The following is a 26,521-nucleotide window of genomic DNA, read 5'->3' as shown; positions in this document are numbered from 1 at the left end:
TATGCATGTTTTCGTGTTTTTCGTAAAGGGAGGTTTGCCTGTTTTGTCATTGAGTACATTTTAGTTCACTTTTCTGAGGGGACATTCCCATTTGATGAAGTCTTTTGTCCACTGTTAACAGTGGTGTGGAGACCCATTTAAAGAAGCCAGACTCCAGCGCTTTTCTGCCCTCAGGCAGATTTCTCCTGGGAATCCCAGAGCTCCCTCGGAACCGCAGTATTTCCTGTGGAAGGAGGTAAGTGTGTGCGGGCTGGCCAGCAGGGTCTGGTCTGGAGCTGTTGTCCCAGGTTGTGGGTTTCTAATAGTCATAGTTTCAACAGTCTCAGTGGTGATCATTTTAGGTAGGACAAGGACTTTCCGTGTTATTAACTGAGGATTTGCTGCCCTGATTCCCCACATCCATGGACAAAGGGAGGCGTCAAGGGCCGACTTCTGCTGTGCCTGGACCTTGTCCTGTCTCAGTGAGTCTCGGCCCCTCAGTCACACCCTTCTCTATTTTATATATTAGGTTACTGCACAGAATTTCTGTGACAAAAAGAATGTCATTATTTACAAATAGAGGTTTTAAGAACTGCCATGAATGTGTGTACATATATATACATGCACACGGAATTTTAGCAGTAAAATGTATGCAGTTAACATGCATAAAGTTGTTTTTAAATCCATGATGGCCAGTTGTGTTCCCAGCCATATTCCTACAATTTTTCCTTAAAGGTTAACCTAAACCATATATATGGGATGAAAAAAAATCACAAATAATTCTCTTTGGGAAAAGTAGCCCTTTTGTTTCCTTCAAGGTGGGAATCCAGAGTTGGGATAGAATGGGATGCTAAGCACTAAAGGTTCAGAACCAGGGATCATGTTTGCTCTGTTTTCCAAATTAGCACTTAGAGATTGTTCTGGGGATTTGGTTTCAGTCCGTTGCCCTTGTCCTAGGGTAAGAGGTCGTGGAAAAGCTACAGATTTGTTGCTGGTCACTGGATTTCAGCAAGGCATATATTTACCCCGTGTGCCTGTGTGTGTGCACGTGGGGGTGGGGGAACTAAGAGATAAAACGGTGCATGAGAGCTCCACCTGTGTTGAGCAACTGATGGGCACCTGCAAAAGGTTCATTGCCTTCCCTTTCTAACAGATGAGAGGCTGAAATTACAGGTTTATTTGTTCTAGAAAATGCATCGAGGACCTTCTGTGTGCTATACTATTGGCTAGGAAAAGGTGGAATCTACCAGTAGAAAGATGTTTTGGTGCCAAACTAGATGAGGAAGGATGAGAAGTGGCAGGTGGCGCTGCTGTCGATGGGACACAGCGGAAGCAGGGCGTTCGGTTTGTTGTTCAGTGTTTATTAAGTAGATTCAGTCTTATATATGATATACAGATTCAAAAGGAAAAGGATTCCACATACTTATGAAATCAGTGCATTTAGCAAGTAATACCATGGAGATAACAGCTCGATTAACAGCTCATTGGTCTTTTGTTAAGTGAGGGGGAGAGGGAGACGGCCTGTGCTAGTCATTCCACAAACAAAACAGAATTTAGTCGCATCACGTAGAGAAGACACATTCTAAGAATTAAAATATTAAGCCACATTTACTGGTAAAACTCACTATATAGAACACAAATAATTTTTATAGAGAGCATTGAGGAGGAAGTCCTCACCTGCTTAGAAGAGCCACGTTAAGTTGCATAGGTGCATATCTGTAAAAGTATAATTTAGAGGTGAAGCCATTGATTCATAAAGAGTCACCTTTCAAACTTGGTGCCATCCACTGTTTGCCTTAAGTGCTTACTATCTGGAGCCCTGTGCCCCTCCCTGGAGGTAGGACCTCATGAAGGAGCTGCCCCCAGAGGAACCCTGAAGAAATGGCTTGTACTATCTGCACTGAAAGTCTTAACATCTCATCTCAGTTTTTGAACTCATGCTCTTCCAAAACATGTCTAAATTATGCCAGAGGACTAAAGACCTCTTGGGTTGTCCCTAAATCCTGGTTGGCTTGATCCTGAAGGCCACTTAAGTCATTCTGACCTTCCCACTCCCAGGCTGCCCAGGGAAGAGCTCCACTCATCCCACAGCTCTGCTGCGAAGTCCTGCCTTCCCCTTTCCTCTGTCTATGCAGTCGCCCACCAGCAGACCACAGGAGGTCTCTCCTGACTCCTGCTCCTAAATGGACCACATAATAGAGGCGTATGGGCCATCTACCAGGTGGAAAGTGTTTTTCAGCCAATCTGAGTTCTATGTGGTATAGGTTTTTTGTTGTATTTTTAGGTGGAAACGTAGGTAAAAAGTGAGAGGTTTTTGTCTGTGGCTTTGCTAAGCAGATGAGCTTAGTGAGGTGCGTCTTCCTCCTCAAGAGCGAGTCTTGCAGAACACACAGGGACTGGGGGCATCTGTACATGTAAACAGTACACTTTCACTGAGTCCAAAATTAGGAGCAAAAATACAAAGGTTCACATTGGTCTTAGGTAGATACAGGCGAAAAAGGGTTGAGCTGTTTAGCTCAGAAACAAAAACAAAGTTTCTAAAGCACCACTAAATTATATAAAAATCAGACCATGGACGGATTGAAACTGGTATTCTGGTGAAATACTTTACTTTTACTATTTTGTATAAAGTTTTACAAAAACTTACAAATTAAAAGTATCAACCCTCTGAGTTCAAAGCAGCATTTTGAAAATGAACTGGTAGTTAATCCTGTAACCACCCTTGGAGTTGTAAGTGGCCCTTGGGAATAGGGATGGATGGGTTCCACCTGTTTGAAATCCTCGAAAACCCTCCTAACTCCCTTCCTGTCCCCCTCCCCGTCAACACTGTCCTTGGGAACAAACTGTCCTTTGTAAGAGTGGTGACGGTAAAATGAATTTCAGATGGGTTACACACGCTGTCACTTGTCTACCTGATGATCCACCACTAAGACCAATGCCCACTTCTCTGATGCTGCCCTTCTCGTGGGCTTAGCCCCCTGCGAAGACTCTGGAACGGGAATATCCTGCTCTTGCACTTCCTTTTTAACTTAAGATCCCAAATGATTACTTGGTGTCCTGAGGCCTTCAGAAGATTTTTAAATGGCTGTGGGACAGGGCTTTGGGAGCTCCTTTTGGGAGAAGGCAGTCCCTCCGGGGAGGGTTGAGACAGCAGCAAGCCTGGTTCATCAGAACCAGCTCCTCGGTGCCCTTGAAGTCAGAAGTAGGGAGAAGGGGTTGAAGCTGCGTCTTTTAAAACAAAAGCAAAACAGAACAAGTCCCCTGACTGAACCAGCTAAATGGAATCCTGTTTCCATGCAGGAACTTGCTCCCGATCTTGCCATCTCCGGGGCTGTAGGTGTAGTTTCCATTGTCCTGGAGGGGGCCTGAGAGGCCCCGTGAACTTTCACCAGGGACATATTCTTTCCTTTCTGAAACACACTGAACCTACATCCTTGCCGCAGTACTAAGGCAGGCTGGAGGGTGGTCAGTTCCAACAGCTTGAACTCCGAAAAACATGACTTCAGACTGTAGCTTATGCTCATGCTTAGATCGCATCCTTGTGTGGGAAGTGGGAGGGAGCCCCTTCCCCAGTCTTTCTCACTCCTGTCTGCCAAGAAATGAAAACGGTTCATGTCTAGCTTGGGTACTGCCTCTGGGAGGAGAAGTGGCATGTTGGGTAACTGATACCAGGAATTCTAGGGTGGCGATTGTCTCTGCCAGGTTTTAACATTAAGATTTTCACAAATTGCCTGGGGTAACATTTTGCAAAAGATCTACTGATTACTTTGTAGTATTGTTCACACACAAAAATAAATATTTACACAAATTCAAATGTTGAGGGGAGCAGTACTGAACAGGTGGGACTGGATGTGTGGCTGGCTGGAGTGTGGGAGAGGCCTTGGGCACTGGAGTTTGTGCTGTGCTAAGGGTGAGTCTCAGGTGTCCTGGCCCTGACCAGAGGCCTTGGGATTGGTCAGATGGAAGGCAGAGGTGGTGTGGCTGGGTGGGGTGTTGGAGGCCACTTGAGAGATAAGACCACCCCCAACCTCTAGGGGCTGGAAGTAAGCACGGAGTGGGCACCCTACCTTCCAGAGTCTGGACCTGAGGCAGGATGGGGCATCCTTACTGGTGCCCCCTCCCCATCCCTCCTTGGGAGGAGTCTGCCACAGTGCCGGGAGGCAGTGGCCACAGCTGCAACAGGCAATTGGCTGCAGAAAAGCTGGTTTGGGAAGGGGTGCCTGTTCTGGGAGCGAGTGGCTCTCTCTGGCCATCCTAGGATCCACTCGGCCCTGGCTCCCCTGGGGCCTCTCTGCTCTGAGGGAGGAAAGGCAACAGAGGGCTTCTGCCAGCTCTAGGCAGGGGCTGGGCAGCAGAGAGCTGCTGTCATGGCTACGGAGTGTTGCATGGAGGGCCCTGGGGGCCTGCTGAGGTCTGGGCGAATCCCTGGATTAGCAGCACTGGTAGGTATTGCACTGAGCAAGAGGAAGTGCCTATCAGGGAGGAAGGAAACCAGGCCAGCTTTTTCTTTTTGCCCTTTTTCACACTCCAGGGATTATGGGTTTCTTCCAGGACTGGCCCCTCCAGAAGGGCTGGTCTTAGGAGAACCCAAGTGGCTCCTCCACTTCCATTGGTCCCTTTACTCCAAACACGGGGCAAAGGGATGGGAGCTGTAGTCCGGCCTGGAGCTCACAGCTGCCTGACAGCCAGGGCCCACCCTGAAGCAGCAGCCCCTCTTGGCAGGAGTCCGGGGGGCCCAGGCCTGTGGACAGAAGTTCAGACCTGGCTCCTGGGCAGCAGGGTGTAAGGGGAAGGGCCCTGCCACCCAGCTGCCACCTCCCAGCACTCCATCCTACCAAGCAGCTGGGGCCAGGGTGGGAGGACTGCAGTGGCCGGTTAGGGACAGGACGCTCTCTAGGCTCCAGCTCCTGGACACCCAGTCTGGACTTACCTCCCAGGCAGACATATTGTGTGGGGAGCTGGGATGACAGCTGTTCAGAACAGGCTCAGGGCACATCCTGGAAAAAGCCCATGTTGGAGTGTGAGGTAGAATACAGGTGACCATGGGACTGGGGCTTCTGTAGAATGGGGTGGGGGTGCCTCTTTCTTCTTTGCCATGGGTGTGGGTGTGGGTAAGGTCTTCCTGCTTGGCGGTGCCTAGGGAGGTGCCTGGCGGTATCCTTGTGGCAGCACTGGGATCTGCAACAGGATGGCCTGGCCAAGGGGTGGCAGCCCCAGGGTGTGCCAGGCACAAAGAGGAACAGCCAGCCTGGCACCCACCCTGCCCCTATTGGCCCCAGCCCACATCAGTGTAGTGATATGGAATGTCAGGTATGGGGATACATCCTTCTGATCAGACAGACACAGACTAGCAATCTGTACAAACACAAAAGAATCCATTTTCAGAAAAATAAATTACTAAGGGGAGAGGAAGAAAGGGTCCACTTTGTTTTTCTCAATAAATATGCAATTCTGCTCACCTAAGACTTGAAAGGTAATTATCCGGGGGTGGGATTCTAACATCAGGGTCCACGAAGGTGATTCTAAATAGAGCTGCAGCCCCAGCGCCTTGTCAGGGGAGACCCCAACCATTCCAGAGCTGCCCTGTTGGCCTCTTCCAAGCAGGTCAGAGCACCCGTGTGGTGAGATTCCAAAAAAAAAAGTGTCCTTGTGCCCAAAGTCTCAGGTGCTTGGAGTGTGGCTAGAAACAGCTCTTTTGGATCCCACCTCTTTCAAACAAAATGTACCAACTGGCGAGGCAGGAAGCTGGGTCCAGGCTGGGACAGCCTCCTTCCCTAGGGCAGTGCACTCCAGGTCCGGTGGGGTCAGTTCTGCTGTAGGATGAGGTTTTCCAGTTCGTCTGCAGAGCGCAGCAGGAAGGCAGCAGACTCCCGGTAGCCCGCGATGAGCTGCCGCACCGCGCTGATCTCTGTGGGGCTGAGCTGAGCAGTGGGCACGGGCCTGCTGGTGCTGGTGCTGGAGGGGGTGGGCGTGGGGGTGGTGGAGGTGGTCGAGGCCCCGCCTTTCATGCTGAGGTCCGTGGGCCCTGTGGAGAGGGAAGGAGGGTTAGGAGGCGGCAGCCACCCTGCCTGGCACTGGGGAGGTGTGTCGTCCTTGGTGCTGTCATAACCCATGGCCTAGTGCCCACTGTGAGTTGGGCACTGGAGTCGGCGGCTCTGGTCCATCTCCCTGATGGCTCTATCCCTAGTGCTTGGAATGGGCCTGTGGGCAACAGGGTTCTTAGGGAATCCTCAGGGTGATCTTGCAAAGATATGGTTTTAGGTGAGGAAGAGGCAACCTTGGGGAAAAGAAACTCCTGAGACCTGCCTCTCCCCAGCGTGGTGAGCAGGGCTTGGGAGTGGGAAATACTCCAATAGAGGAATTGTGGGACAAGCGCTATAAGAACACCTGCTAGGGTATCAACCAGGGCAGCTGGGGGCAACACCAGTCTGTGTGCTCTCCCCTCACCCCAGGCATGGAGGCTGGAAGGGGAGATGGTATACAGGAAACTCTGCAGGTGGACAGGGGCCCAGCACACCTGAGAGATGCGTGTGGGGAAAGCCCAGGAGGAGTTCAGAGAGGAGCCACAAAAGGCCAGGAGAAGAAACACCTGCCTGTGCCCAGATGAGGAAGGGGCTTCCGTCCAGCTGGAGAGAGGCCAGCTGCCCTGGCTGTCTATGGGAAGAGGTACAGGCCAGACTGGCCAGCCCGTAACTGCATCCCCAGGAGAGGGGGACCACGGCTGCTGAGCCTCAGCACCTCAAATCCCCCCTCCTGGGAGGAGTCCTATGCCCGAGTGAAGTGGGGGGTGGGGGTTCATGCTGCTGGGATACAAGAGGGGTGAGCTGGAACAATCAGGATAAGACTCAGACCAGTTATCCAGAGAAACGGCCTGCCCTTTGTCCTCAGATGATGGTGGCAAAGAGGGAGCCAGCCATCTTCTGAAACACACTAGGGGTATGTGTGTTGGGGAGGGGACCGCCAGGCCCTGTCCTCTCTTGGCCTTTCCCAAGCTCTGTGGAGTGGGCTACTGGCTTTGGAATCGGGCAAGTATGGATGCGGGTCCTGCTCTGCTACTTCACTGGCAAATTTAAGTTCTCTGGGCCTCAGAGCCCTCATCTGCCAAAACGAAGCCGCTCCTGTGAGCAGAAGCCGAGATGCCACTTGTGAAACACTCAGCACAGGCTGGGGCTCCAGTGTGGAGGCTTAGCCCACAGGAGACCTGACTGCCTCGATTAGCCCAGTAGGGAGGGGCTTCCACACAGGCTTTAGGGCTTTCTGAACAGGCTCCCAGGAGACCTGGAAGCTCCTGGCATTTGAAAAGCAATCTGCAAGATGTTCAGCAAGAAACAGCCAAAGGAGAGAGCATCTGGGTGGGCGCGTGCAGCGCCGTTGCTTCCCTGGGCGGCCTCTCTGATGCAGCCAGGTTAGCTGCCCTGTTCTCTGCCCTCCCCTGGAGTCCCTTCCCCACAGCTTTATCTTCTGTGAGGGCGTGAGGCTCTGCCCACTACCCTGTAGGTTCCTGATGGCCACATTCACTCATTATTGCATCTCCAGGGCGGTTTTTTTTTTTTTTTTGAGACAGTCTCTTGCTCTTCTTGCCCAGGCTGGAGTGCAATGGCAAGATCTCGGCTCACTGTAACATCCGCCTCCCAGGTTCAAGTGATTCTCCTGCCTCAGCCTCCTGAGTAGCTGGGATTACAGGCATGCACCAACATGCCCAGCTAATTTTGTATTTTTAGTAGAGACGGGGTTTCTCCGTGTTGGTCAGGCTGGTCTCGAACTCCTGACCTCAGGTGATCCACCTACCTTGGCCTCCCAAAGTGCTGGGATTACAGGCATGAGCCACTGTGCCTGGCCTCCAAGGCAGTTTTTAGCTGCTATGAAGAGAGATGGACGAGCTCTTGTCATTGGAGGTATCCAGAATGGAAGTAACATCTTGGGAGAAATTATGGAAACCTGACTGCTGCTAAAAGGAAGCTGGTGCGGCCTCCAAATGGGGAAGGAAGTTGGATTCTAAGGTGGGTCAATTTGTCACATGGGGTTATTTCCTCTGACCAGAGAATGTGGACACCAAGGCAGAGGTCCCAGGAACCATTTTCTAAACAGTGTCCTTGGAATCGAGAGTTAAGGAAACAGTTAAGTCTGTTAAACACAGGAGGAAGGGGTTGGGGCTGTCTGGAAACAGCAGCCAAGCAGGTGACTGATGCCTAAGGTGTCACAACAGGGGACTGGGAAGCTGGGAACAGGAGTACCTCTGCTGGCTTCTGGATATTACAGGGGCTGGACCCAGAGGGATGGGGAGGAGAGGGTCTGGCTCCCTCTAGGGTGGCGCTGGTCCCCTCTGCATCATGCTTGGGAGTGGCCAGAGCCTCCTGGCATAGTCAACTTGAGCAGTGGCCACAGTCCCTTTCTTTTCTCCTCCTTTCCCCAAGTGCTATCCTGTTTATGCCTATGCTCAGAGCTTTCTCCTTTCTCTCCTGGGCTGTAGCTGAGGCTTGAAAAGGAGAAGGTCCCTGTTTCCTGCAGCCGATCTGATCTGGAGACATCCACATGCAGGCTCTGGTTACAGCCAGATGCTCAGGTGGCCGGGTAACTGCCAGATAGTGGGTAGAGGGATAGGAGTGAGCGTGAGTTACCCAGCACCCCAGGCAAGACAGGCTGAGCCTGATTCTATCTAAGCTGATTGCATCTCCAGATGATAACGTAGTGAACAAAGTGAGGAGCTCTGAGCCATTAGTACGGCTGCCCGGCGGAGGTACCAAACTGATTGAACAATCATTGGAAAGGCTGAGGCTGGGGAGGCCAGCGGGGCTGGGTGGCCTGTAGCCACATGGCTGCCTGTTGTCTTCCTTCAACTGCTAGAGGATTTAAACAATGTTCTTCAAATGCAGTACTAGTGCTCAAGGACAGAGGCTGCCCCAGGTGAGGTCAATGACCAGATCTCTGCCTCAGTGGCCTCCCCACCCACCATGAAGGAACCAGGGTAATTCACAGATGGGAGACCGAGGCCCCAGGATGCACAAGGGCAGAGCCAGCTGCCTCCCTGGAGGGATCATCCTCTGGCTGCCGTTCATGCCTCTTGCACAGGTGTGAACAGGGCGGGCATGAAGCAGTCTTGGCCCCACCATGAGAAGCCCTTAGGTGGGTTGGGAACCTGGCAGCCGCAGCCCTGAGACGGTCATGCTGGGTGACACCAGGTAGAGGCTTGTCACCATCGCTTGCTGCTAGAATGGAGCAGGTCCCAGGCCACCCTCACCTCTCCTATTGGGTCCCAGACCCCCATGTGTAGGGAGGGCAAGGCTGTGGGATGGCTTTTCTTCCCAGAAGGAAAGGAGCCCGCCTAGGACAGCACTTTACCTCTCGCTGTGCTGGCCGCTCTGGCCTTAGCTTCAGGGATTAGGGCCAGGCGGCCTCTTATTTTAGGTTAAGAGGCATTAGGAAGGGATGAGGAGTTAAGCCTAGGCAGGAATCTTACAGGGACCTGTGTATAACTTCCTCGTTCTGGGGGGTGGGGGTCAAGGCAAGTGGAGGCGGTCTGGGCTTCCTGCCATGGTTGGGGACTAGCTCCCGCCCTTGCCGTCCAGGAACAGTGGTCTCCTGCAGCCAGGGACGGGGCTTAAGGAATCCTCTGGCATGTTTAGCCAAGACCATGCACCAGGGTTCCCCGGCTTACAGGTGGCACCTTTCTCTAACCTACTCACGCTTCGACTTGGCAACTCCATTCTTCCCCTCACTCCCCGGCCTCTGAACAGCCCCCAAAGCACGTGGCTTCAGCCTCCTGCCCTCCCCATTCAAACCTTCTTACCACAAGGGCAGACAGAATGGCAGACTGCCCAACTCACGGCCCTTTTGTGCTTAAAACCTAGTAGGGGCTCTTCTGCACAGAGAACAAAACCAGAGTGTCTGGCCCAGGAGGTCCTGTGACCATCAGGCTACCCACACTCCTCCGCTGCTGCCTCCCAGGAAAGGGGTCTGAGGTTCCCCACTCCAGTTCGTGCTCACAGCAGCACCTGACTCCGTCTCTTCGGGGACTGTCTCCTCTAATGGTCTGCACTGCATCTGCCGCAGAGTCTCCCGGGAAGTTACCGGGAAAGCACCGACTGGATCACGCGGCTACAGGAGTGGAGTGAGGGGGCAGGTGTGCAGCCATCACCCTGGGTGTCTCCATGTGGGCTCCATGAGTGCAGGGGCAAGGACCGAGGCCCAGCACCTGGGTGAGAAAATCTCTTACCTCACAAGGCAGGCCCTGAGCTGAGGCCTGGGGAGGGAGCTGACCTGCAGGCCAGCAATGTCTCACTGAGCCTCGGTCACTATGGGTGAAATGGGCTGTGGAGATTCAACTCAGGGCAAGAACAGGCCCTTGGCTGGGACTCGGCACCCACAGGAGCCCTGGGGTAGCGGAACCACTGAGAGGCACTGGTAGTGAAGGCAGGAAGCGTTGGAGCCAGTGTCACTGGCGGTGAGAAGAGGGTGGGAGGCGTTTGCTTTAACCAGCTGAAACCTCCTCCACCTCCCCATCTAAGGACCTGCTGAGATGATGAAGTGGGAGGGTGCCAGAGCGGCCCCTCCTGCTCCCCAGGCTGTGAGGCAGCCCCTTTCCGTCACTGGCCTCTGCTGCCCTCTGCCCTGCCCCGGGGTGCTCTGCAGACCCAGCTGGGTGCTGGTCAAGGAGCCAGAGTCCAGGCCTCCTGCAACTCACCGTTACTGTGGTTTCCTGTTTGGAGGGACGCTGGGGGCTGTAGGTTGCTGCTCAAGGCCCCATACCCGCGGTAACTGTAGTTGAGGCCGCCGTTGGCGTACACGGGGTCCTGGGAGTAGGAGGAGGCTGGCAGTGAGTAGGTGGAGTGGGTGATGGCTGCGGAGTCCCGCGAGTGCTGCTTATCCAGGGCTATGGGCTCATCCTGCAGAGGGGAGAGGGTGGCGCTGGGGAAACGGGTAACCAGGCCCAACTACCATCCCTGAACACCAGGTGGATACACGCTGTGGCCCCAGGACTCCTGGGACCCAATGCTGTGGTTTGACCTGTGAGACTGTGTCTGTCTCGCCCCAGGGGCTTCCCCCAACTCTGCTCATCTCTCTGTGGGTTCACTTGACCAGCGCCCTCCAGTCTCAGGATGGAGCCCACACTTCCACATGAGGTCTGAGGACCTCTGAGAACACACCTGACCTCCACCCACCTCCTCGTCTTTGCCCTCCTGTTCCCCCTCTGCCCTCTCCCAACTGCACCCATCACAGCTCCCTCAGTCCACACCCGTCTGAGGACTGCTCTTTCTGGCTTCCCGGGGTGGCCCCTGCTGCAGCTGTGGTGGCAGGTACCTGTGAGGACTGGTAGATCTCCAGGCGCATCCGCTTGGCTGCCTTTCTCGTCTCGCTCTCACAGGCAGCTGCCAGGATGTTTTCTGCCATGGCCGAGGTCAGGTGGGGTGGCGTGGGTCTGGTCTGCAGGCAGAATGGGGAATGGAGCTGGCACAGGGCTCGTGGAGGTTCTGGGCTTGTGCAGAGACCCTGCCCCAGGGGTGGGTGGCACAGGGTGGGGTTTGGGCTCCCGCGCCTCAGTCTATGGAGCTGTGTGATCTTTCCAGGCCCCCTGGCACCCTGGGAGTGCGGCGGGAGGTCGGCTGGGGCAGAGGGACTCACCATCTCCATGCCGTTCTTCTTCATGCGGCGGCAGGACTTGAGGTACGTGCGGATGCGCTTGCGGGCGCGCTCCTGGAACTCGGGGAACTGCCGGCTGCACGACTCGATGATGGCCTGGATCTTCTCCTTGGGTTGCTTGGAGATGGGCACCATGCGGTCCAGGTTCTCGTCCACAAAGAGACGCACAAACATCTGTGGGGACGGAGACATGGGCCATGGGATGGGCTGGCCCTGGCCTTGCCCCTACCCGACCCCACCTGTTTCTAGCCGGTGCTCACGTTGAAGGCCTTAAGGCGCTCAGGGTCCATGCCTTCAGAGTCGTTCATCTTGTCATTGTCCTCATGGTCATCGTGGTCATCGTCGTCGTCATCTGCCGTGGGAGCCCGGCCCACTGTCAGGTCCTCGGGGCAGCCGCTGACCTCGGTCTTGATGGAATCGTAGCTCCCAGAGCTGTAAGGGGGGGACTAAAAAGAGGGCAAGAGGCAGAGGGTTGGGCCAGGCAGCTGCTCATGCCCTTGCTGGGTCTCCCATAGGGAGGGAGCGTGGGGACCTCGCTGCCCGACAGCCACAGCTGTGAGGCCCGGAGCAAGTCACTCCTCTCTTCTGCCCCCTTCATCTGTGGAATGGGGACAGCAATGCTGCCACCTCCCTCCCTGGGCTGCCGCAGGGAGGACTGACTGCAACAGTAGGTATGCAGCGGCCAGGCTCCTGGGGGGTGCCAAACACTTAAGAGGGTGTCACCTCAGCAGCGGCCTACACTGGGACCTGCCACAATGCAAGGCAAGGGCAGACATGGAAAGGACTCGCACCTCCCGCCAGCCTCCTCTTGTGCAGAGATGTTTTGGCTTTGGGGTTTTCCTCCCGGTTCCCCAAGGGGCTGCAACCCCAAGTTGATAACCAAGCTGTCCCCAAAGCAGTGAGCATGCTGTCTGTCAGGAGGAGGAACATGGCCGGGCGAGGCAGCCAGCCAAGGCCACAGGTCCATTAGGCAGGATGTGTTCCTGCAGCTTCTGGACTGGGCTTCTCCTGTCCACCCCGCACCAGGACAGCACAGTGACCACTTAAGAATATGTGGGTAGAAAGGGGAGAGGGAACCAGATCCAGCCTGCCCAGGCAGTGACCTGTCCTCCAATAGAGAAGGGCTCTGGCCCTCTGCTCCCACCACAAGCTCCTCCTGGGACAAGCCCCTCACCCATCTATCCCTGCAGGCAGCTCCATCCTCTCCTCCAGGCGTCCGCCATCTCATCCTTCATGGTTCAGCTCCCGTATCACCTGTCTCCTGCCCCTCCTCAGGATCTGCTCTGGGACAGCTGAGGACCACAGCTGACTTTTGGGAAGTTTGTGCTTTCGATATGTCCTAACTACTCCTAACTACTCATTCAGATCCTGACTGGCAGTAGCCTGGGGACACTGTTCCTGCCCTCAGGGAGACTGGCATCTAGCAGGTAAGGCAGGCTCAGAGAGCAGGTGGCTGCGGTCAGACCCCGTGATGTGGCAGCGTGGCGTGGCACAGCCATGAGGGAAACAGCACTCTCTGAGGAGCAAATCCAGGAAGCTGTGTAGACCTGCAGGGATCAGTCCCCTAGGGTCGCTGGCCTGGTGCCTGTCTCTTCGTCCACATACAGACTTGGATAGCGGCAGGATTCCCAGGGCAGACAGATGGAGGAAACTAAAATGGGAGCTGCTGGTGACCTTCCTGCTCCCATCTCACTTCCTCACGCCCCTCCACTCCATATACCCTGTGGCCACAGTGGCAATGACTGCTGAGCAAAACTCTTCCCCTCTATGGGAGAGCAGCTATGTCTGCCCCTTGGATCCAGGCAAAGCCTGCTCTGCCCAGAACCTGCTCCCAGCCACCTGTGCTACACACACACAATAACAACTCAGCACTGAGCCCACGGTATAGAACTTCCCCACAAGATGCACCAGCTGAGGCAGGCAACTAGCTAGAAACTACACCCTCCTTGCAGCAGAGGAAACAGGCCCAGGGAGGGAGAAGAGCCTGTCCAGGGCTGTGAGCTCCAGGAAGGTGCCTCTGCCCCTGGAAGCAGGTTGGAGAAGAGGCACTGCTGCAGGAAACCTTAGCGACCTGGAGGCAGCTTGGGGAAGCGTGAGGGAGGGCCCCAGGAAGCAGGGGGTGCCCACTGGTGGGGGCAGCTGCCCTGCTCATCCTTCCCACTTTCCATCAGCCTGGTCAGAGGAGGAGTTCCGCTGCCCACATCCCTGGGCCCTCGCCCTTTTTTTGGTACGACCTATAAAATGGGGACAGGCAGACAGAGAAAGCAGGCAGTGGGAGGCCTTGTACCTCACCGTGCCGAAAGTGGCCACTTGCTGTTGTCCACAGCAGACACTGTTCTGGGGGAGGGGATCAGGTTGTGGGGATGCATATCCATCTACCCCCTCAACCAAGGCAGAGGCCATCAGCTCCACTTCACAGATGGGGAATCGGGCCTGGCTTGAGGGCACACTCCAAGCCATCTCCCATTCCACAGACTCTCCAGGAACCCGACGACGTACCAGCCACAGCCGCCACCCTAGCTTGGTGTCACACACACGGGCTGGCTCCAGCTAAGCTCTGGGCATAGACAATTTCATTCCCACCTCACAAAAGCCCTTAACAGAAAGAAATGGACTCAGTTCCCAGTCCCACACACCTCAGGGGTGGTCTTCACCCCGTATTTGACACGGCTCCGCAGCCCGTCAGTGCCGCAGCCGTCGGAGGGGTAGGAGGGTGTGCCGAGCGCAGTGGCTGGTGGGAGCTTGTCACACAGGTTGATGGGCTGGTCCTCGGCTGCCGTGGTGAAGTCCATGGGGGCCACGGCACCATTGCCATTCATCTCGGGGAAGGCAGGGTCGCCCTGCGTGCTGCTCGACGTGGATGGGTTCAGGGTGGAGGAGCCATTGCCGCTGCCACTCTCGGAGGAGGAGTCATCTGGAACGAGAGGGCCGGGTGTGAGGCCCCATCCTGGGTCCTGTGGCCACGACAGCCACCTGGGAGTATCCTGCCCTGTGTCTTCCTCATGTGTCCCTGGGTCAGGGGGTGAGTGCTGCTACCCAACTTCGGAAGCTCCGAGAGGCGTCTTCCCCAGCCCACAACCCTAGCTGAGGAAGCCCCGGGGTCCCCTCTGCCAGAATAGCCAGGCCATCAGGAGCAGAGGGGCCAGGCAAGGCTGTGCAGGGCATGGCAGGTCTCCTTGCACCCTGAACTCACAAGTGCTATGTCTAGGCTTAGGGGAGACTCAGCTCCAAGGGTTTGGGAGTGAGGCCCAGCCAGGCTCTCCCTTCTCTCCAGCTCCCAGGACCACATCTCCCACCCATCCTGCTCTGCTGCCGGACACTGCCTTGCAGCTTCACGTTCTCGGAGCCCCTCTCCACACTGGGCCCTCAAATGTCTCCTTCCTCTGCCTGAGGCAGGAGGATGGCTCTGTTGTGGCCTCCAGCCATCCCCTCCCTCCTGCAAGCCCAACCCAGCTCAGCCTTGGCAGCCTAGGCACAGTGGTCACCGGATCCACGTGCAGGCCCCACGGCCTGGAACGTGCCAAACCGGGGCTGCAGGGTCTGGGGTCTGCACGGGGCACCCCGAGTAGCATGCCTGCCGTCTCAGGGTGAGCAGCCTCGGCAAAGCACTACGAGGGCGCCCCCTACCGCGAAGAGCGCGGCACTGCCGGCCTGCGAGCGCCAAACAGGAAACTTGAACCAGGACGCCCAGACAGTTCCAGATACATTCCAGGCCTCTGCCCACCCGGCCCCGGCCCCGGCCTCCTGCTTGCTCAGCTGAGACGGCAGAGGCTGAGGCTGCACGGGAACTCCCGGGGTCACTGTCAGGTGAGCACCCGCGAGGGTCCCGGCGGTGCACAGGTGCCCTGGCGGCTCCGCACCTGCACTCAACGTGGGTGGGGGAGGGGCGGTTACAGCACGCCCTGCCGCTCCTTCCCCCAGGCCAGGGTCATGACAGACCCCACCCCCACCCTCCCAGCCGGCAGATTATGAAGATTTAGTCCCCGGCGCTGGGCACTGGGCACTGGGCACGCGCGCCTCCAGAGCGTCCCCATGGCGACCGAGCAGCTCTAGCGCCCCAACCAATTGCCGGCCTCCCGGCTGCCCGAGGGCGGGTCCAGGCTGCCTATTTAGCGGCCGGGCCGGGCAGAGGGGGATGGGAGGCTACGGCAACGCAGTGCACCCCTCCCCCTCGGCTGCTGCAGGTCCCCTGGGCCCGGCGTCCTGTCCTCCTCCGGGCAGCCTAGCTCCACCACTCCATCCTCCCGCAGGGCAGCTCCACGCTCTGCTCAAAGCCCGCCCACAGCTGACCCTCACTGGCTGCATCCCCGGAGTCCCGGCCCGCGCTGTCTGTCTCCAGGACCCCCACCGCCTGCCCACGCCCAGTCTGGAGTGAACACACTACCCAGCATCTTTACTGTGCACCTACTGAGTGCTAGCCTGGAAACAAAGTAACAACTGCAACCAAGGTGCCAGACCTCCTGCGGGGACAGATGTGACTTACTGAGCCTCATGAATAACGGGGAGGGTGAACTGTGGGAATTGGGGGTACCCACCGTCCTCTACCCAGGAACCAGACCAGCTCCCCATGCAGCCCCCACTGGCTGTTCTCCAGTGCCCAGGCGCCCCATACCCCACTGCCAGTGAAAGCCAGGCGGAATCCTCACTCCCCTGTCTCACACTTTCCTGCTGCTGAAGAAAAGTCTGGCCCATGGCCCTGGCATTCTCAGTCCCGTGACCGCTGCAGTCCCCCAGCCCCATGCCACTGTCCCGTGCTAGGGCTCTGCAGTCTGCCTGCTATGACACTTCCAGCTGAGCAGATGTCAGCCAGCCTTCAAGGCCTGGTTCCATGCTGACACCTCAGGCTAGCACCTTTCTCCACTGTGTGTAGGAAGAAGGCACTCCCGCCTCCAACCCCAGCCTGCTGCCTGGCCCGGCCGGAGTGGTCATGAGAGCCACCCGTCCCACCAGCACAGACCCTGTCACTGGAGAACCCCCAGCATCTGAGGGCCAGGAGCCTCCACTGGGGACAGGGATGACATCCATACTGGCTGGTCACCCCCGTTCCCATGAGCTTTGAGGGTCCCATCCTTTACCCATCTTGCAGGTGTGACTTCATGTACTGACACCACCCTCACAGACCACTTGCTTGACTTGGGAGGGCTTTGGATTCCTCCTCTGGAAGGAGGGATGGCGCCTTCCAGAGGAAGTGGGCATCATGTCTGGCACACAGCAAGCCAGTGGTCACTGCATTCAACACAGGCACCAGGCCCAAGGCTGGCTGCAGAGCCACATCCTGTACAGGGCCAGAGGTGACATCCCATCATTCCATCACCCGCCTCCCCATCAGCTTTTCCCAGGGAGATGGACTTGTCTTCCCCGGGTGTGAGCTGAGACTCATGTCTCAGCTTTGGGGGGAACCTGGAGCCTCCACCAGGTCAGATGTCCGGCATGGGGCCCTGACTAGCTACCAACACCTCTGCCTCGGGGCTGTGCCCCTGATTGCCTGGCTGGGGATCAACAGGCACTAGCTCCAGGGAACCCCAACTCCTGCACTCAGATACCACCCTTGTCTCACCAGGGAGGTGGTTGGGTGGGTAAGACCCGTAAGGCACCAGGTGCTCGGACCTCGCATGGCCACGTGTTCCAAACTGTTAGAAGAAACTGGAAATCTGCACCATTACATAAACAGGTTTTAAAATATTGCAGACTGACTTACGTGGTTTACTTTTTTCTTTTTTAGACGGGTCTTGCTCTGTTGCTCAGGCTGGAGTGCAGCGGGGCCATTAGGGCTCACTGCAACTGTTGCCTCTTGCGCTGAAGGGATCCTCCCCACCAGCATGCACCAGGATGCCCAGCTCATTTTTAAGAATTTGTATGTAGAAGTGAGTCCTCACTATTTTGCCCAGGCTGGCTCGAAATCCCAAGGCTCAAGCCATCCTCCCACTTTGACCTCTCAAAGTGCTAGGATGACAAGCATGAGCCACTGCAACGACCCATTATAGGTATATGTGTATATAGATACACACACACACACGTATATAGTATATGAGCATATATAATATATATGCATATATAGTATATACTTATACATATGGGCCTGTATATATAATATACGTACATATATATTTTTTGAGACAGTCTCTGTTGCCAGGCTGGAGTGCAGTGGCGTGATCTCGGCTCACTGCAACCTCCACCTTCTGGGTTCAAGTGATTCCTTCTGAGTAGCTGGGACTACAGGTGTGTGCCATCGTTTCCTATTATTTTTAGTTGAGGGTCTCACTATGTTGGCCAGGAGGGTCTTAATCTCTTGACCAAAAGTGCTGGAATTACATGTGTGAACCACGGCACCCAGCTCCATTATTTAAATTTTTGAGACGGAGTCTTGCCCTATTGCCCAGGCGGAGTGTAATGGTGTGATCTTGGCTCACTGCAACCTCCTCCTCCCTGGTTCAAACGATTCTCCTGCCTCAGCCTCCTGAGTAACTAGGATTACAGGCATCCGCCACCAGGCCCCACTAATTTTTGTATTTTTAGTAGAGACGGAGTTTCACCATGTTGGTTGGCCAGGCTGGTCTTGAACTCCTGACCTCAAGATCCACCCTTCTCGGCCTCCCAAAGTGTTGGGCTTACAGGCGTGAGCCACCATGCCCGGCCTATTTATATTTTTAAAAACCCTGACAAGTGAATGGGTAAACAAAATGTGCTCTGTCCATGCAATGGAACAGTATCCAGCCGTGAAAAGGAATGACATTTGGATAAGCGCTTCTACACAGCACCTGGAACGGGCCAGTTCACAGAGACAGAGGTGCGGCGAGGCTCCGCGGACTGCGGAACGGGCAGTTACGACTTCATGGGTACAGAGTTTCTGTCAGCGGGATGAACAAGTTTTGGAAATAATGGTGCTTCTGGAGTGTACATTTAAAAATGGTTAAAACAGCAAATTTTATCTTATGCATTTTACCACACACAAAAAACCCAGAAATAAAACGGCCCCTGAGCCCTAGTTTATAGGCTCTATCTGCCGTCACCTCGTATTCTCACGCTGCACACACACAGCCCACTCAGAGGGACAACATGGACTGCAAAAGCCTGCCTGCCTCAGTGACACCACAGTCTCACAGACCCCCAGGCTCGCTTAGGTGCCCCGGCCTGGCATGCCAGCCACCACCCCACACAGCTGCCCCCGATCCTCGCAACCCACTCCAGGGGCGGCCTATGACCTGAGGCCTACGTTTTGCCAACTGGGGAGGCTGCAGAGTGGCTGGAAGAGGCTACTCCTCCCCCGGGAGCCTCCCTTTCCTTTCAGAGTGGGCCCCACCGCTGTAAAACACGGTTCTACAGTGCAGACCACGCAGGCACTCTAAAGAAAAGCCCGGTCCCTGCATCCCACGCTTCTCACATTGTAGCTCACCCACTTCCGATGCACAAGGCTCTCCCAGACTGCAGTGGGGGCCTCTGGGGACCCTGCAGCCAGTCTGTGACGGTTTGAGGTGGGCCCAGTGAGGGGCACTGTGGGGACAAGGCAACTGCTGCCCTGGGGGCTCACACTCCAGCAGTGAGAAATCAAACACAAGGGCTCCAGAGGAGACGAGGCTCCAAAGGGGCGTCGCCAGCTTTCCTGGCCCTGAGCCATGGTCTCTCCCTACTCCTGGCAACTCCTGCCTACCCTTCAGCGCTAATCCAAACACCACCACCTCAGGGAAGCCCTCCCTGCCTGCCCCAGTCTCCATCATGGCACCAGCTCTGGGTCACCACTCTGCAGAAGCCACCCAAGGGACAGTGGGGTGAGGGCTGAAGCCTACGGACCCAGCAGGGGCAGAGGCACTGCTGGGGATGGGGTTGGTCCGGCCAGTCCATTGGCCCGGCCAGTCCATTGGCCCCACAAGCAATGGATCTGATCCTGGCTGCAGCCACATGGCTGAGTTTACTCCAGCTGGAAGCCAGGTCCCTCCTTTGGGCCCACTGGGCCCTTCCAATGAGGCCCCACAGCTCACCCACTCATCCCAGCTGTGACCCGGCCTTGGCACTTGCTGCTCCCTCTTCCTGCTCCGCTCTGTCCCGGTGTCCCCTTGATGCAGTCCCTCACTTCCAGGGCTCTGCTTAAAGGTCACCATCTCCGTGAGCGCAGCCCTTGCCCCGCTCTGTCCCGGTGTCCCCTTGATGCAGTCCCTCACTTCCAGGGCTCTGCTTAGAGGTCACCATCTCCGTGAGCGCAGCCCTTGCCCCGCTCTGGCACACTGACCCCTTTACCTATTTCTCCAAAGCACTTAATTCCTCGAACTACTACTGTGTTCACTGTGTCTCTGGCCTGTGCCCAGAGGCTGGCCCAGCCCTAGAGACCCAGGGTTGGCACAGCTACATTGGCGGGGGGGGGGGGGGCGTGGATTGCTCCTGCTGTCCCCCCCCCAGGTCACGCCCCTCCCTCTGGTGAGGGCAACCGAGTCTCTCAGGACTCCCCAGGGTGAGTGTGTGCCCCAGGCCTGGCCAGTCAGCCCAGCAAAGCAACTGGTGATGACCTGTGACCAAGCTGGACCTGAGGACACTGGGCCAGGGGCTCCTGCTGTGATGGCTGGGAAGGCGCTCTCTACCCGGGGCTTCTGGGCCTGTGATGCAGGGAGGCCCAGGCTGGGAAAGCAGGGCTGAGGGGGAGCAGAGACGATCCCCCGAAATCTATCTGTGCCTGCCGCCTAGAAGATCCTAGAGGATCAGTGAGGGAGCCAATAATTTCCTTATTGCTTAGGCCAGCTGGAGGCAGGTTCACATCAATGCATCTGGCTTTGTCTCTGAGTAGGTCCAGGGTCTTCTCCCTGGCAGAGGCCAAGGGATGGGACCTGGGGGCTGGGACCCTCCACATGGTGACCCCACTGTGACACCCAAGTCAGTCCTGAGGAGGCTGGAGCCCACAGGAGGGCTGGTGCCCACAGGAGGGGGTGGCTGCAACCCTCATACCCACCCTGCACTGCACCTGGCAGGGAGAACTCGCCTATTACTGTTTGGAGTAAGAAGGAACAGAGCTGGGTTCTGATCCGATCAGAATTCTGCCTCCCACAACCCTTCAAAAAAATGTGATTTAGGCCGGGTGCAGTGGCTCATGCCTATAATCCCATCACTTTGGGAGGCTGAGATGGGCAGATCACGAGGTCAAGAGATTGAGACCATCCTGGCCAACATGGCGAAACCCCCTCTCTACTAAAAAAAAAAAAAAAAAAAAAAAATTAGGCCGGTGTGTGGTGTGCGCCGTAGTCCCAGCTACTTGGGAGGCTGAGACAGGAGAATCGCTCAGACCCAGGAGGTGGAGGTTGCAGTGAGCCAAGATTGCGCCACTGTACTCTAGCCTGGCAACAGAGCAAGACCCTATCTCCAAAAAAAAATGGGAGGCCAAGGCAGGAAGATCACCTGAAGTTAAGAGTTCGAGACCAGCCTGACCACTATGATGAAACCCCCATCTCTACTAAAAATACAAAATTAGCTGGGGGTGGTTACATGCACCTGTAATCCTAACTACTTGGGAGGCTGAGACAGGAGAATCACTTGAACCCAGGAGGCTCAAGTTGCAGTGAGCTGAGATTGCACCGCTGCACTCCATCCTGGGCAACAAGAGTGAAACTCCACCTCAAAAAAAAAAAAGTGATTTAAAAGAGACATAGGCACCCAAACCCACGCTGGGATGGACTGCAGGGGCCCAGGCAGGGACAGTACGGGTTCAGGATCCTCCAGTCTGGGTGACCTTGGGCGCCACCACCTCTTGGCCTCCTCTTATCTACAGTCCTGGGAGTTACCGCTGACGCCCTCCTGGGATCTGGCACTTTATGACCTGTGAAAAAACCCAGCTGGCTCCATGGGCACAGAGGCCCCAGCACACAGGACTCATGGGTGCAGGCCTCCAGCTGGGAGGCTCAGTGGGAGGTTGGGAGTTCCGGATGGACCCCCCACACCTGGTGCTGGACGTGGAATCTAAGGGTGCCCAGGTGACCTCTTGTCCCCACCTGGTCCCCATCTTGCTGTTGCCAGGAGGCCCCTCCAGGGGGGTCACCCCTGAGGCCAGCCTGCTGGGTTCTAGCGTGATGGCAGCAGGCTGGGCCTGACCCCAGTCCACGGCTCCGTGGGCAGCAGAGAGGTATCCTGAGGAGCCTTAGAGAAAGCGGCTGGGGCTGCACCCCTCCTGAGCACTCCCACAGAGCCAGGCCTTCCCCGCTGTGGCAAAAGGCCATTCCCTCATCTGGGCAGGACCTGGAGCCCACCACCTGTGCCCAGAATGCCCACAGGCAGGGAAGGACAGCCATGCCCGTCTATTTGAACATGGGGCAATGTGCTGCTATTCAAATGGAGGAATTAGTGATGAATGGGGGAAATTGTTTCTCCCTCTGTCCCGTCTCCAGAAGGAGACAAAAACCCCTTTTACCTCAGCAAACAATGCCCTTATGTGGGCGCCAGTGCCCCGCAGCCTGCACAAGCCCGGCTCTGTGCGAACCACCAATCGCCACACCGTGCTCTGGGGCCCCCAGCCAGTGGCACCCTCTCCTGGTGGGCAACTCCTGCCAGCTCCCAGGCTAGGCTCGGAGGGCGGGAAGGCCCACCATCCCTGGGACCACAGGCCAGGCACACGGCCACCCAAAGTCAGCAGGCTGCGTGCAGACTGCCTTCTGTGGCCAGAGGTGTGGCTGCTGGAGACAGGGACACCTCCGTGAAACTCTGTCATAGCAGCAGCCAGGCAGGGGGATGGGAGGGGCATCAATAATTCACACACAACAGGGCGATGGCAGAGAAGGGGGTGGGAGACTGCTGGAGCCAAGACCCACCATGGCCAGGGAGGCAGGAGCAGCAGGGCTCTGGGCTGTGGTCTGGGGGTGCTGACTCTGTTGTGAATTTGCGGCACACACCTCCCCAGGGCTGGCCCCCTGCCTGCTTTGACAAAGGCCAGCGCCAGGGCCGTGTTTACATGATGCATAGTTCCAAGGAGCACCAGGCTCGGGATGGGCTGCCCGACTCTTCCTCCGGAAAGGCAGGAGGGGCACGGGGGTCAAATGGGGGACACCAGGACCCCACCATCCCAGGTGACGGGGCCACACAGGGCACCTGCATTCTCCACGTGGCCTTCAGGCCCTGGCTACCTGTACAGCTGCCCTCCTGACCTCCCTGCTCTGTCCCTGCGGTTCATATAGCCTGGCATGGCCCTAGCCATGGGGCAGGGAGCTCGTGCCCCACATCTGGGTGCCCTCTGATGTACAGCCCTGGGACGCCCAGTGCCTCTATCCCCACAGCACACATCCCCTCTCCATGTGCCCCTCAGTTCCCAGGCAGCGGGCGTTCCTGCTCAAACTCTGATCACTCTTTCCTTAGGCAGGTACCAAACTAGGCCCCCACAGGCAGGAGCAGCGCTGTCCCACAGAAACAGAGCCACATGTGGGATTTTCAGGGCCCTAGTACCCGTATCTTTAAAAAGTAACAGAGAAACAAGTGAAATTAATTTTAATAACCTATTTAACCCAATATATCAAAAACAGCACCATTTCAACAAACAGTCAATGCCGGGTTATGGGAGCTGCTGGGACGCAGCGTGCACTGCACACCTGCCCGCATGAGCCTTTTCCGAGGCTCAGAGCCGTCCTCGGCGACCGCAGTAGACATCGCAGACCTAGATTTCCCCTCAATCTGAAATCACTTCTCTCTGCAGAGACTCTGGGAGTCCTGGCCCCTAGAGAGGCGCCCAAGCTGTAGATGATGTTTAGACCTTGGGACAGATGGCTCAAGTGGTGGGGCCCTGGAGACAGACACCACCTTCAGTGGAGGGGAGGCAGACACCAATGACACATCAGGTCCCGAGTGTCAGGCGGTGGGTAACTCATCACGCCTGATTGGCACAACCACCCTCTGCGGCAGACATCAGGGAGGAACCACAGGCTCCAGGGGGAAGTCACTGGCCTATCACCCGGAGTGAGCGGCAGCACCCGTATAGCCCCAAAGCACCACCCAGTGCTCTCAGGCATTCTGGAAGCCTCCAAGGCCAGCCTTGGTTTGCCTATCTGTACTGTGGGACAATTCCCTACCCCTGCTACCCAGACTGCCCCACTTCCTCGAGCCCCCCCCCACAATACCTACTGGCCATTGATGCCCCGGGGGAGTGCTCCCAGGATTAACTGCCTGGGTGTGGGTGTCCTCCCTCCCTGGCTCTGACCTCCAGGCCAAGCACAGGCGGTTAGAAATAAACACTAATTCAGCGTGCAAAGATTGAGCCGAGACACATAGCCCCTATGTGTGTCACGGCAAACAGAACCACTGTGGGCCACCATGTGTTAATGATTCACGGGGCAGGGCCCTGGCCTGAAAGCCCCTGCAGCCCTCCCGGAAGCCAGCCTGGTTCAGCACACTGCAGTCCTTAGGTCGGGCTGATGACGCCAACGTGGCCCAGTCACTTCCTGGTTCCTGGGAAAGTTACCCTTGGACAGGCTCCCGGTGGAGGTGCCTCAGGAGGGCCCGCCCTGACAGATGAGCCTGAAGGAGGGAGCTGTGTGTGTCCTGGGCTGGTGGGCTGTGAGGGCAGGGGCACTGATCCCCACAGGCCCAGGCTCACCTTCACCTCTGCCCTTTTTTTTTTTTTGAGATGGAGTCACTCTGTCACCCAGGCTGGAGTGCAGTGGTACAGTCTCGCCTCACTGCAACCTCCGCCTCCCGGGTTCAAGCGATTCTCCTGCCTCAGCCTCCTGAGTAGCTGGGACTGCAGGCGCCACCACGCCCGGCTAATTTTTATATTTTTAGTAGAGGCAGAGCTTTGCCATGCTGGCCAGGTTGGTCACGAACTCCTGACCTCAAGTGATCTCCACCTGCCTCAGCCTCCCCAAGTGCTGGGATTACAGGCGTGAGCCACTGCACCCAGCCCACCTCCCCCCTTTCTCAGTAGGTGAACCTCGGTTCCCCAGGCCTCTGAGGGCCCAAGGCCCCAGCACCCTGGACAAGGCCAGCGCTGTGTAGGCCCTGGCTACTCCTGGATAAAGGGATCCCTCGGCGCTGTCTCCCGGGCTCTCCCACCCCTCGGCAGGCCGGGGCCCAGCACAGCCCGGCATTGTCTGTGCCGCCTGCGGCCCAGCTGATGATGGACACTTTCCTGTGACCCGGGACTGCCAGTGTGGCCCACAGCCAATCCCTGGAAGGCTTGGGCCCCAGCTCTCTGCTCCTGGGGGAGGGGAGGCCAGGAGGCCACCGCCTTCTCATCTGGTGCGGGTGTTTGGAGCCTTGAGGAGGAGAAAACTGCTCTTGCTCCTGGGGTAGGGGTGGGTGGGTCCTGCACCCAGAGAATGAGGCCCAGGCCTGGGTTCCGGCCTCACCTGTGAGAAGTAGAGTCAGGGCAATGGACAGGGCCACGATGAGCAGGTGCTGGGGAGAAGGCTTGGCTTAAAAGCCCATGGCAGGAAATGCCTTTCAGAGCCAGCCCAGGGAGGCTGGTGCAGGGGCCACAACTCCTGCCGTGCGGTAGTGACCAGGGCAGATTTCTGGCCAGGAGTGTTGGGTGCAGAGGGGTCAGAAGGCCAGAGTTCTGTGGCCCCTGGTGGGAGAGAGCTGCTATGACCTAGGGATGGGGCCAGTGGAGGGTGGGCCTCACCTGAGGAGGACATGGCACGGGGGTAACAAGGGTGACCATCTCCAAGCCCGGGTGGGCTGGCCGCCACTCGCCCTAGCTCCTTCCCCACCGGCCGCTGGCTTCACCCCTTGCTGGGGACACCCCACGGTACCCTGAGTAGTAGTACCCAGGAGGCACGCTGCTGCCATGGCATCTTCTCCATGGATGGCAGCACTCCCTCCCCGCTGCCTGCTTAGCTGCCTGTCAATGTGGGCACCTTGGATGGGTCAGGGGGTTGCCAGATGAGAAGGGGGAACTTGGGGAACTTGGGGTCCCTGGACAGACCCTGACACATGTGCATGAGGAGGAAGGGACAGGGACTCTGGGGATGCTGGACAAGCTGTGCCTGAATCTGGTCAACACCCAGGCTCCCCCAGCCCAGCTCCCTTTCCAAAGAAGCACGACCTGGGCGATGGCCGGGGGGGCTGAGGGCAGGGGCAGGGTGCCGCTGAGGGTGGCTGTGGGGTAGGTTATGGTCAGGGTCCTACAGGGCTCCATGGTAGAGAGGATGAGAGGCCAGGTTGGATAAGAAAGCAGGACTCGACCAAGGGGGTAGAGTGTGGGGCTCAGAGAATCTAGGTGAGGAGGACCCCCACATCCAGTCCCAGCCTGGTCCCTGAAGGACCTCTGTGCTGTCCACATCTGGTCCCCCAACTACCTGGCAAGGTGAGGCAAGATGATCACCCTCAGCCTGGCAAGGGGATGGCACCCACCCAAGGCTGCCCAGTGAGGAGGGGAGGTGAGCAGGATCTGAACTCTATGTGCCCCCATGCTTCCCTCCAGACCCCTTGGAGGCCAGGGAAGAGGCATCCAGGGTAGGGGCCGGGCCAGGGAGGAGAGGCCAGCAGTGCAGCTGTAAATCTGGAGCCCAGGGTGTGCGGGACACACACCTGCTCCCCAGGGGCCCACCCTGCTGCCCAGTTTGCATTTCTGGGTGGTGGAGGGCCCTTCCCGAGGTCAGCAGGGCCAGAAGGCAGGAAGCCTTGGTCTTCTCAGAGCTTCTTAGAGCTCCTGAGGGCATGCCAGGGTGAGGGACTGCAGCCCCCAGACCATGTCACAGAGGCCCAGAGACAGGGCAGCTAGCTCAGGACCGCACTGCAGGGAAGAGGCGCAGCACCTGGGACCTGCCCACAGGACACCACAGAGGGGCCCACCCTCCATCTGCCCAGAACCCTTCCATGCTAGACCCTCTCCAAAGAGCCTCGCTGTGGCTCCCCTGCCCTTCTCTCCAGGCTGGAGCTTTTGGAAACCCTCAACCCTGGCATTGGGTACCTCCTCACTTCCCAGGCCCCTGATCCTCCATTCCCT

At 57.0% G+C, this 26,521-nt stretch overlaps 1 protein-coding gene across 6 annotated transcripts in view; it reads right to left on the bottom strand.

Moving 5' to 3' along the window:
- Positions 1-1,319: 1,319 nt before the first annotated feature.
- NOL4L (nucleolar protein 4 like) overlaps positions 1,320-26,521 on the bottom strand; it is a 145,971-nt gene continuing 120,769 nt past the window's right edge. For all 6 annotated transcript variants that reach the window (XM_035298122.3, XM_035298128.3, XM_035298125.3 and 3 more), the window contains 6 exons: positions 14,253-14,530; positions 11,877-12,062; positions 11,599-11,790; positions 11,278-11,400; positions 10,661-10,862; positions 1,320-6,004 (listed from right to left, as the gene is read on the bottom strand). In XM_035298122.3, coding sequence (XP_035154013.1) covers positions 5,784-6,004; positions 10,661-10,862; positions 11,278-11,400; positions 11,599-11,790; positions 11,877-12,062; positions 14,253-14,530 — 1,202 coding nt within the window. In that variant the 3' untranslated portion in view covers positions 1,320-5,783. The remainder of the gene's footprint in view (positions 6,005-10,660; positions 10,863-11,277; positions 11,401-11,598; positions 11,791-11,876; positions 12,063-14,252; positions 14,531-26,521) is intronic.

This window comes from Callithrix jacchus, chromosome 5 (assembly GCF_049354715.1).
Source record: "Callithrix jacchus isolate 240 chromosome 5, calJac240_pri, whole genome shotgun sequence".
Classification (NCBI taxonomy): domain Eukaryota; kingdom Metazoa; phylum Chordata; class Mammalia; order Primates; family Cebidae; genus Callithrix; species Callithrix jacchus.
This window is presented reverse-complemented; position numbering and strand designations above follow the sequence as displayed.